Here is a 12,011-nt window from a genome sequence, read left to right as displayed (position 1 = left end):
CCAGCCCCCTTCTCTCCTCTCCGGCCGGGGTTCCGTGTCCCTGCGAGGCCACAGCCTCTCGTTTGGCAGGCGCCCAAGGGGGACGGGCTCTGATTGGCAGGCCTCCCCCGAGGAGATTTTCCATCGGTTTTTATGAAGAGCGTGGAGGGCGAGGGAGACACACACAGAGAAACGCCCACGGGAGAGAGACCCGTCCATGGGCCGCCTCGGGGATGCAGCCTCGGCCGGCATCGAGCCCGGGACCCTCCGTCCCCAGGCGGCGCTGTGACCACTGAGCCACACGGGCCAGGGCTGACCCGGCACCGTCAAAGCTCGGAGCGCGGGCGGGCGGGTGGAGGTCTCGTTTGGGTCACGTTCCCCCTTTCACCGACAAGGTTCCCCAGACGCCCCAGTGGGAGGCTCGGGCCCGTGCTGTGTTCCAGGCTGAGTGTCTGGTTTCTGAAAAGGGCCGGTGAGTGGAAACAGAGAAATGCCCGTCACAGATGGGACGGGGAGGGGAGGGGAGGGGAGGGGAGGGCGCGAGGCAGCCAGGATGCCGGGACTGGACGAGCCCAGCGGTAGCGTTGCATTCCTCTTTAAAAGTTAAACAGTTCCCTTAAAAAATACATTTATTAATTTATTGATTTCAGAGAGGAAGGGAGAGGGGGAGAGAGAGAGAGAAACAGCCACGAGGAGACATAATATCATGGATCGTCCCCTCCTGGGCATCGAGCCCACATCCTGGCCATAAACCGTTGTTTTGTGTTTTTTTGTGTTTTTTTTTTAAATGTCGTTACCCACAGATTTCTAGACGGAAGCCTCGGGAACTTCTATTAATAGTTACCTCTGGCCCTGGCTGGTGTGGCTCAGTGGATAGAGCGTCGGCCTGCGGACCTAAGGGTCCCGGGTTCGATTCCGGCCAAGGGCACGTGCCCGGGTTGCGGGCGCGATCTCTCCCCCAGTGGGGGCCGTGCAGGAGGCAGCCGGTCCATGATTCTCTCTCATCGTTGATGTTTCTATCTCCCTCTCCCTTCCTCTCTGAAAGCAATAAAAAATATATTAAAAAAGGAATATTGTTTTTAAAAAAGATGTAAGTTACCAAAAAAAAAGACCAACTGAATGCACACACATCCCTGTGTGTCTCAGGCCAATAAGTGTGACCGGTGGTTTTATGCAGATATATCCGTTATTATTGGGAAAATTCCGGACTTTCAGGGAGGGAGCCGTACCTTCGAACAGGCCCCCTGCGGCTTTTGATATCTTCCTCGGGCGTCCCAGCCGAAACCAGCAGATTGTTAAACATATAATTGTCCGTGCAAGAATGTATTTTATATAGAATTTGTAAATTGTTTCACAAATAAAGGTATATGTGTATATATACATACAGAGAGAGACGTATGTGATTTCTATACCATAGACGTAATTTTTTTTTGTTGTAAATCCTAGCCGAGGGTATGTTTCCATTGACTTTCAGAGGGAGTGGAAGGGAGAGACACAGAGAAACATCAGTGATGAGGGAGAATCATGGGCCGGCTGCCTCCTGCACGCCCCCCACTGAGGATGGAGCCTGCAACCCGGGCATGAGCCCTGAGCGGGAATCGAACCCGGGACCTCCTGGTTCCTAGGTCGATGCTCAACCCCTGAGCTGTGCCGGCCTGGCCAGTGTCTGCGGTTTTTACCTGCAAGTTGGGACACACACACACACACACACACACAGGGGAAGGAAATGAGAAAGTGAGAGGGAAGGGAAAAAAAGAGAGAAAATACCTTTGCGTTTGAGTCGCTACCAAGCAGCTGTTCTGGGCCTGGGCGCCGAGGTGGACCCGTCTGCAGATTCGCCGAGTGCCAGCAGGCGGGCCGTGTGCCGTTCAGCTGGAAGTTAACGAAACACCCAGCGTTTCACACAGGAGGGTCTCTGGGGCTCCCCCTGGGGTGGGGGCGGGAGATGAGCAGGTGAGTGTGTGAGTGAACACGTGAGTGTGTGAGTGAGCAGGTGAGTGTGTGAGTGAGCAGGTGAGTGTGTGAGTGAGCAGGTGAGTGTGAGTGAGCAGGTGAATGGATGGGTGAGTGAGCAGGTGTGTGTGAGCAGGTGAGTGTGTGAGTGAGCAGGTGAGTGTGTGAGTGAGCAGGTGAGTGTGTGAGTGAGCAGGTGAGTGTGAGTGAGCAGGTGAATGGATGGGTGAGTGAGCAGGTGAGTGTGTGTGAGCAGGTGAGTGTGTGAGTGTGCAGGTGAGTGTGAGTGAGCAGGTGAATGGATGGGTGAGTGAGCAGGTGAGTGTGTGTGAGCAGGTGAGTGTGTGAGTGCAGGTGAGTGTGAGTGAGCAGGTGAATGGATGGGTGAGTGAGCAGGTGAGTGTGAGTGAGCAGGTGTGTGTGAGCAGGTGAGTGTGTGTGAGCAGGTGAGTGTGTGAGTGTGCAGGTGAGTGTGAGTGAGCAGGTGAATGGATGGGTGAGTGAGCAGGTGAGTGTGTGTGAGCAGGTGAGTGTGTGAGTGTGCAGGTGAGTGTGAGTGAGCAGGTGAATGGATGGGTGAGTGAACAGGTGAGTGGATGTGAGAGGTGAATGGATGGGTGAGTGAGCAGGTGAATGAATGGGTGAGTGAGCAGGTGAATGAATGGGTGAGTGAGCAGGTGAATGAATGGGTGAGTGAACAGGTGAGTGGATGTGAGAGGTGAATGGATGGGTGAGTGGGCAGGTGAATGGATGTGAGAGTGAGGTGAGTGTGTGAGTGAGCAGGTGAGTGTGTGAGTGAGCAGCTGAATGAATGGATGAATGGGCAGGTGAGTGGATGTGAGAGGTGAAATAGGAATGAGCAGCTGAATGTGTGCCGACAGGAGTGAGATGAGCAGCCCCGGGGCCTCCGGACCCCCTGGAGGAGGGGACCCCAAGCCGGCTGGGCCCTGGGAGGAAGGGACCTTAGCAGCCCGCAGGCGCAAGGGGCCACCCCCGCCCCAGAACCTCCCCCCAAGTCCCTGCACCGTCACCAGGGGTCACGAGGTCAGGGACCCCTCCAGCTGCGCAGGGTCCTGCAGGCCACGCAGATGGACACGGGACCCCGCCCCGCCGGCGTCTCAGGGGCAGGAGGCGAGCGGGGCCTGCAGAGCCGGGCCACGGGGGGCGGGGGTGGGGGCCTGGGGGGGTTCGCACTGTACGGGCCGGGGCAGCGCTGGCTCTGAACCCCGCGATCGCACGACCTTCCCGGGCTCCCGGCTGCAAAGGGGTCCTCCTCGGACACGCTCGACCCTCCCCGCCCCGCCGCCTCCGGTCCGGGGTGGCCAGCGCAGCACGTGACCTTGACAAGGTCACGGCGGCCTCCGAACGCCCCCACCCGCGGGACGCACAGCGCATGGGCGTGCCCCCACTTCCCGGCATCCCCCGGGGCGCGGCGCGAGAGACGTCGCCGGCGCAGCCAATGAGCGCGGCGCCAGGGGACGTGGGGCGGGGCCTGGCGCGGCTGCCGGAAACCCTCGGGGGCGCGGGTCCCTGGAGGGGGCGTGGCCGCGGCGGGCGCGGCGGCCAATAGGACGGGCGCGCGGGGGCGCGGGGCGGGGCGTCCGGGCGCCTTAGCGGCTGCGCGCTGCGTGCCCCGTCCTTTCGGTCCCGGCGGCGGCTGCAGCGCTGAGCGAGCGGCGCCCACACTCCCGGCTCCCGTCCGCGCCTCCGCTCCGCTCTCTCCGCGCCCCCGGGTCCCCGCGCCGCCGCCGCCATGACGGAACAGGCCATCTCCTTCGCCAAGGACTTCCTGGCCGGAGGCGTCGCCGCCGCCATCTCCAAGACGGCCGTGGCCCCCATCGAGCGGGTCAAGCTGCTGTTGCAGGTATGGGGGGGGGGCGCGGTGTGCGCATGCGTGAGCTCGGCGGGGGGTTTTGGGGGGCTGCAGGCCAGCTCGGGGCCGCGTGCACCGGGGCCCGGCGGGCGGGAGGGCGCCGGAAGTGCGAGGCCGGCACCCCGCTTTGTCCAGGCCGCTGCAGACTTCCGGGAGGTGGGGGGGGTGGGGGAGCGGGGCGCATGCGCAGAGGCGGGGCTGCAGCGCGCTGGGCCGTTTTGCAGGCGGGTGAGCCCTGCACGGGGCCGCGGCGTGGACCGGGGAGGTCCCCCCGCCCGCGGGTCCCCTTGGCCGGACTTGGATGCCGTCCACGGTCCGTGCGGTTTTCAGCGGCGGCCACAGGGTTGCAGGCGGTGGTGCAATTGTTGCAAATGGGAACGCGCCCCGGGGTGATCGCTGGCAACCTTGTTGCAGCGAGTGCGTCAGGGTGGCGCGCGGGGCGGGACCTGGGAGACCGGGGTGAGGCTGCGGAATTGCACGGGGAAGGCGGGTTTGCCAGCTCATCGCTATGCACCTGTGCATAACCCGGGGCACAGGCTGTACGGCGGGGCCTGGGCCAGGGGGGGGGGGCGCTCCTGGAGGGGAGGGTAAAATGGGGACATCTGTAGAAGTTGCAACAATAAAGATGTCATTTAAAAAAAAAAAAATTATATATATTTTAAATATATTTTGCCCTGGCCGGTTGTTGCTCAGTGGGTAGAGCGTCGGCCGGCAGACTGAAGGGTCCCGGGTTCGATTCCTGGTCCTGGGCATGTGCCCTGGGTTGCGGGCACATCTCCTGTAGGGGGCGTGCAGGAGGCAGCTGATCGATGTTTCTGACTTTCTATCCTTCTCCCTTCCTCTCTAAAAAATCAATAAAGTATATATATATATTTTAAATATATTTTATTGATTTTTTACAGAGAGGAAGGGAGAGAGATAGAGAGTTAGAAACATCGATGAGAGAGAAACGTCGATCAGCCGCCTCCTGCACATCTCCTACTGGGGATGTGCCCGCAACCCAGGGCACATGCCCCTGACCGGAATCGAACCCGGGACCTTTCAGTCTGCAGGCTGACGCTCTATCCACTGAGCCAAACCGGTTTCGGCAATAAAATATATATTAAAAAAAAAATAAAGATGTCATTTTTTAATTTTTATTTTTTTTAAATACACGTTTATTGACTTCAGAGAGGAAGGGAGAGGGAGAATGAGATAGAAACACCAATGACGACAGAGGATCACCCATCGGGTGCCTCCTGCACGCCCCACACTGGGGATGGAGCCTGCAACCCGGCCATGTGCCCTTGACCGGGAATCGAACCCGGGACCCTTCAGTCCGCAGGCCGGCGCTCTACCCACTGAGCCACACCAGCTGGGGCAAGATTTCATTTAAAAAAACAAGACAAGACAAGGGCCTCTGGCCCATTGAGGCACCATGTGGGGACCTGGAGAGCGTGATACCGGGTGATATAAGCCGGTCAGAGAAAGACACGAACCCCATGATCTCACTCCTTCGGGGAAGCTAATGAACAACATAAACTGATGAGCAAAATAGATGGGGAGACGGAGAACCATCGCACACATTGCAGAATCTCAGAGGGAAGGCGGGGACGGGTGGGTGGGTGGGTGGGAAGAGGTTAGCCACAGGCCTTGTAGGTATGCATAGATGCGAGGCCCATGGACACAGACAATGGGGGGTGCAGGCCTGGGGTGCAGAGCAGGGAGAGCTGGAGGGGGCTAATGGGGGGGAAGGGAGACATATGTAATAGTTTCAGCAGCTTTGGGTTTTTAAAATATATTTTTATTGATTTCAGAGAGAGAGGGAGAGAGAAACATAGATCGGCCGCCTCCTGCACGCCCCCCACTGGGGATCAAGCCCACAACCCGGGCACATGCCCTTGACTGGAATCGAACCTGGGACCCTTCAGTCCGCAGGCCGACGCTCGATCCACTGAGCCAAACAGGCTATTTTTTTTTTTAAATATATATTTTATTGACTTCAATATTGGGAGAAACATCAACGATGAGAGAGAATCATGGACCGGCTGCCTCCTGCATGCCCCCCACTGGGGATCGAGCCCACAACCCGGGCCTGTGTCCTGACGGGGAATCGAACCCTGACCTCCTGGTTGAGTGTTGACCTACGAACCAGTTTGATTCCCGGTCAGGGCACAGGCCCGGGTTGTGGACTCGACCCCCAGTAGGGGGCGTGCAGGGGGCGGCTGATCCATGATTCCCTCTCATCATTGATTGTCTATCTCTCTCTCCCTCTCCCTTCCTCTCTGAAATCAATTAAAAAATATATAATAAAAAGAAGAAAACGCACATTGTTGGTGGATTTTATTTTAAATATATGTATATATTTTTATTAAGTATATTTTTATTGATTTCAGAGAGGAAGCGAGAGATAGAAACATCCATGATGAGCCCTGACTGGTTTTGCCCAGTGGCTAGAGCGTCGGCCTGCGGACTGAAGGGTCCCGGGTTCGATTCCAGTCAAGGGCATGCACCTTGGTTCCGGTCACATCCCCAGTGGGGGGTGTGCAGGAGGCAGCTGATCGATGTTTCTCTCTCATTGATGATTCCAACTCTCTATCCCTCTCCCTTCCTCTCCGTAAAAAATCAATAAAATATATTTAAATAAAAGAAACATCCGTGATGAGAGTGAATCATGCATCGGCTGCCTCCTGTACGCCCGTTACTGGGGATGGAGCCCGCAATCCTGGGCATGTGCCCTTGCCTAGAATCGAACCCGGGACCCTCCATTCTGCAGGCTTACAGTCTACCCACTGAGCCACACCAGCTCGGGCTAAACATATCTATATATATTTTTTTAATGTATTTTTTAATATATTTTATTGATTTTTTACAGAGAGGAAGGGAGAGGGATAGAGAGTTAGAAACATCGATCAGCTGCCTCCTGCACCCCCCCCCACTGGGGATGTGCCCGCAACCCAGGTACATGCCCTTGACCGGAATCGAACCTGAGACCCTTGAGTCTGCAGGCCGACGCGCTATCCACTGAGCCACACCTGTCAGGGCTAAATAATATATTTTTTTAAAAAGTCAGAAGGTGGTAGGCTGTGGGCACCGTTTGGCTTTCTGGGGACCCCTTTCGTTGGCTTGTATCGGGTCCTGCTGTGAGGACCCCTGCATGACCCCCCTCTCCGCCCGCCCCCCAGGTGCAGCATGCCAGCCAGCAGATCACGGCCGACAAGCAGTACAAGGGCATCATGGACTGCATCGTGCGCATCCCCAAGGAGCAGGGCGTGCTGTCCTTCTGGCGGGGCAACATGGCCAACGTGATCCGCTACTTCCCCACCCAGGCCCTCAACTTCGCCTTCAAGGATAAGTACAAGCAGGTGTTCCTGGGGGGCGTGGACAAGCACACCCAGTTCTGGAGGTACTTCGCCGGCAACCTGGCCTCGGGCGGGGCCGCCGGGGCCACCTCCCTCTGCTTCGTGTACCCCCTGGATTTCGCCCGGACCCGGCTGGCGGCCGACGTGGGCAAGTCGGGGGCCGAGCGCCAGTTCAAGGGGCTGGGCGACTGCCTGGTGCAGATCACCAAGTCGGACGGCATCCGGGGCATGTACCAGGGGTTCAACGTCTCCGTGCAGGGCATCATCATCTACCGGGCGGCCTACTTCGGGGTGTACGACACGGCCAAAGGTGGGTGTGGCCGGGGCTGGGGGACAGGGGGGCTTGGTTGGCAATGGACAGGCGGGTCCTGAAATCCGGGGGTGGGCAGGGCTGCTTTCCCCTTGGTGTGTCGGCGGCCGTGATGTCAGAGAGGAAGGGAGAGGGGGGAGAGAGAGACACATCCATGAAGAGAGAGAATCATGCATCGGCCGCCTCCTGCACGCCCCCTACTGGGGATGGAGCCCACACCCCGGCATGTGCCCTTGGCCGGATTCGAACCCAGGACCCTTCAGTCCGCAGGCCGGCGCTCTATCCACTGAGCCACACCGGCTAGGACCTCAGCACCTCTTCTGACAAGGACCTCGGTCCTATGAGATCACGGCTCACCCTATGACCCCCTTTTACCGTCACCACCTTTTTTTTTTTTTTAATATATTTTACTGATTTTTTACAGAGAGGAAGGGAGAGGGATAGAGAGTTAGAAACATCGATGAGAAACATCGATCAGCTGCCTCCTGCACGTCTCCCACTGGGGATGTGCCCGCAACCCAGGTCCATGCCCTTGACCAGAATCGAACCCGGGACCCTTCAATCCGCAGGCTGACGCTCTATCCACTGAGCCACACCGGTCAGGGCCGTCACCACCTTTAAGACCCTGTCTGCAGCTCAGCCAGCGAGGCTCAGTGGAACCAGGAGGTCGGGGTTCGATTCCCGGCCAAGGGCACAGGCCCGGGTTGGGGGCTCCACCCCCAGTGGGGTGCGTGCGGGAGGCGGCTGGTCAGTGATTCTCATCATTGATGTGTGTGTCTCTTGCTTCCTCGCTCCGAACAAAGTACATCCATACAGATCGTGGTTTGTTTGTTTGCGTGTTTTGAATTCTCACCTGAGGATATTTTTTCCATTGATTTTGAGAAGGAGAATGACCGAGAGAGACGTCGATGAGAGAGAAACCTATCGATGGGTCGCCTCCCGTACATGCCATTGACCGGAGTCGAACCCAGGACCCTCGGTCCGCAGGCTGACGCTCTTTGCTCTGAGCCAAGCCAGCTGGGACAACAAAAATATCTTCTTTTTTTTTTTTTTAATTGATCTCAGAGAGGAAGGGAGAGGGGGAGAGAGAGAGAAACATCCATGACGAGAGAGCATCATGGACCAGCCGCCTCCTGCACGCCCCCTACTGGGGATCGAGCCCGCAACCCAGGCATGTGCCCTTGACGGGGAATCGAACCCGGGACCCTTCGGTCCGCAGGCCGGCGCTCTATCCACTGAGCCACACCAGCCAGGGCTCACCACCGTATTAAGGTCCTGTTTGCAAACACAGTCTCGTTCTGGGGTCCTGGCCTGTGAGAGCTGCAGGGTGGATTTTGGGGAACACGGTTTAGGCCCTGAAAAGGAAGCCGTCCTGAGGGTCAGGGCCCGGCCTGCTGGCGCCTCTGCAAGGAAACAGCCCGAACATGTGGCCTGTCCGATCCCGGGGCTCGCCCGCCCCCTGGATGGCAGCGCTGGTGCTGGGGGCTGCGTGGGGCGGGGGGGCCGGGAGGGGGGCCGGGCCTGACCGCGCTGTGACCCCCAGGCATGCTCCCCGACCCCAAGAACACCCACATCTTCATCAGCTGGATGATCGCCCAGTCGGTGACGGCCGTGGCCGGCGTGGTCTCCTACCCCTTCGACACCGTGAGGCGACGGATGATGATGCAGTCGGGGCGCAAAGGAGGTGCCGAGCCCGGGTTCTGGGCAGGGGCGGGGGCTGGGGCGGGGGAGGGAGGAAGCCCACAGGTTCACCCCGAGAGTCGGAGCCACCCCTGGGCCCCGCCCGAGCGCCCGGGAGGGGGTTTGTCCTGGCTTCCTGGGGCGGCCTGGTCCCGGGCGCCTGCCCTTCTCCTCTCACCTCTGTGTGTGGGGGGCGGGTGGGGAGGGGGGTTATAGGGGGGAGCACGCACCGTGGTGGGGGAAGCCAGCTGGGCCTATTTCTCTGTTTTGTTTCGTTTTTTAATTTATTTATTATTTTTTAAAAAAATATTTTTATTGATTTCAGAGAGGAAGAGAGAGGGAGAGAAACATCGATGATGAGAGAGAATCATGGACCGGCCGCCTCCTGCACGCCCCCCACTGGGGATGTGCCCGCCACCTGGGCCTGTGCCCTGACCGGGAATCGAACCCGGGACCCTTCAGTCCGCAGGCCGGCGCTCTACCCACTGAGCCACACCGGCCAGGCCTGTGTGGTGCTTAATTATTATTTTATATATTCACTAGGGGCTCGGCCCTCGCAGCTCCGGCTTCATCCGGAAGGTCGTCCGGCTGTCCGGTCTAATTACCATATTAGGCTTTTATTATTACTGATATTTTTTTATTGATCTCAGAGAGGAAGGGGGAGAGAGAGATAATCAATGATGAGAGAGAACCGTTGACCGGCTGCCTCCCACACGCCCCCCCACCCCCCCCACACCGGGCTGGGGCTGCACCTGCGACCCGGGGCCCCCTCGGCGCCCTGTCCCAGGCCCGTCCTCACGCGCCCGTCCCCCCCGTCCCCCCGCAGCCGACATCATGTACACGGGCACCATCGACTGCTGGCGCAAGATCTTCCAGGACGAGGGCGGCAAGGCCTTCTTCAAGGGCGCCTGGTCCAACGTCCTGCGGGGCATGGGCGGGGCCTTCGTGCTGGTCCTGTACGACGAGCTGAAGAAGGTCATCTAGGCGCCCGCCCGCCGGACCCGGACCCGGACCCGGACCCGGACCCGGCCCCTCACGGTCACGGACCACTGACCTTCCGGAAATTCCACGCCCCGCGGCCAGATCACGGTAGCGCCCGCGGGACCTAGGACCAGACCCTTCCTCCGATCATGACCACTGACCCCCACTCCACGCCTCGACGGGGAGGGCGCCCCGGCCCCGGGGTCCCCGGCAGGCCCCCCCCCCCTCGCAGGCCGCGTGTGTAGCGTTTATTTAAAGGAAATCGTGCGCCATCTGTGCTTCCGCCGTCCTCTGCACAGCCGAGCATCCGCGAACCCCTTCTGTCGGGCGTTCCGCCGGCAATTAAACCCAGACACGGAGACCCGCTTCCTGTGCTTCTCATTATTATTATTCCTGTTATTATCATTATTATTATTATTATTCCTAGAGGCTCGGTGCCCGCTCGCAGCCCCTGCTTCGTCCGGAAGGTTGTCCAGACATTCGTTCGGCCGTTCGGTCTAATGAGCACATTAGCTCTTAGTTACATAGGATGATTATCTCATTTTAATTTATTAATCTTCACCGAAGGATATATTTCCATGGGTTTTTACAGAGAGTGGAACGGAGGGAGAGAGAAACATTGATTGGTCGCCTCCCACAGGGACAGGGATCGAGCCTGCAACCGAGGAACGTGCCCTTGGCTGGACTCGAACCCGGGACCCTTCCGTCTGCTCTACCCACTGAGCCGTACAGCCAGGGTTCAGGTGATTTTGTTTGGATCCATTGGCCTCGAGGGGTGGGGGCAGTGGCCGTTCAGGAACCATCACAAGGGGGCCCCTGACTGCACTTGGGGGGTGAGGATGGGGGAGCAGGTAAATGGGGGAGACCCTGTGGCCCCCACAAACGGGCGTTTCGCACCTGAAGTTCCCTCCGGGAGCCCTGGGTCCCCTCCACCTTCCCTGGAGTCACTGGACCCTTCATTGTTCCCACCAAGGAGCCGGGAATGGCCCCCCCGCTGCCCACCTCCCGCCCACACCTGTGGGGGCTGCCCCAGAACCCACTGCAGAGGGCAGGCAGGGCTGGTCTCCCCTCAGCTGGACGTGGGGTTCGGGCCGCCTCTGGGCTTGTTCCTTGGGGACTGGGGTACCGGATCCATCGTGGATCGGCCGCCTCCTGCACGCCCCCTCCTGGGCATCGAGCCCTCAACCCGGGCCTGTGCCCTTGACCGGGAATCGAACCCGGGACCCTTCCGTCCGCAGGCCGACCCTCTACCCACTGAGCCACACCTGCTGGGGCCAGAGCGCATCTTGAGGTCCCCAGCGCCTCCCCCCTCCCCCCACAGGGGTGCAAACTCACATTCTCCCCCACAGGGGGGGTGACATTCGAGGTCACCTTCCCCCCCTCCTCCCCTGGGTGCAAACCCACATTCTCCCAAACAGGGGGGGTGACATTCGAGGTCACCTTCCCAGCAGCTTCTCCCAAGGTCACCTGCCTCCTGCCGGCTGAAGGTTCAGGACGGGGCGTGGCGGCCGCTGCCACACCCCTGTGGGCCCTGCCCACTGGGCACAGCAGCCGGCTCCTGCCCACGGCCACGCCCTCGCGGAGGCGTCACTTGGCTCTGGGTCCCCCCTGCCCTACCTGGACGCCTGCCCGGGGCGGGGCTCTGAGCCGAGGCCGGTTCCAGCCCTGACCGCTCTCACCTGCCGGCCAGGTGGGCCCTCCCGGCCGCGGTCAGTTAGTCCAGCAACTTGAGATCAGCTCTGCCCTTGGCCCCAAGGACACTCTGCCAATGGGAGGCCGGTTGCACCTGCTCCCCCCCGCCCCCCCCCCCCACACACACGTTACCCGGGAAGCCGGGCACTGGACAAGGTTAGGAATTCCAGGCCACTTCCTGGCTAAATGCACCAGGTACCTG

At 59.5% G+C, this 12,011-nt stretch overlaps 1 protein-coding gene across 1 annotated transcript; it reads left to right on the top strand.

The window, feature by feature from the left end:
- The first annotated feature begins 3,511 nt into the window (after nt 1-3,511).
- Nucleotides 3,512-10,483, top strand: LOC308511171 (ADP/ATP translocase 3). The gene is made up of 4 exons (XM_081081170.1): nt 3,512-3,796; nt 6,970-7,456; nt 9,000-9,140; nt 9,963-10,483. Exons 1-4 carry the CDS (start codon nt 3,686-3,688, stop codon nt 10,118-10,120), a joined length of 897 nt encoding a protein of 298 aa, XP_080937296.1. The 5' UTR covers nt 3,512-3,685; the 3' UTR covers nt 10,121-10,483.
- The last annotated feature ends 1,528 nt before the right edge of the window (nt 10,484-12,011 follow it).

The sequence above is a fragment of the Myotis nattereri genome, assembly GCF_964212035.1.
Source record: "Myotis nattereri genome assembly, chromosome: X".
In the NCBI taxonomy this organism is placed as follows: domain Eukaryota; kingdom Metazoa; phylum Chordata; class Mammalia; order Chiroptera; family Vespertilionidae; genus Myotis; species Myotis nattereri.
The sequence above is the reverse complement of the archived record's forward strand: the minus strand, read 5'-3'. Positions and strand labels throughout refer to the sequence as shown.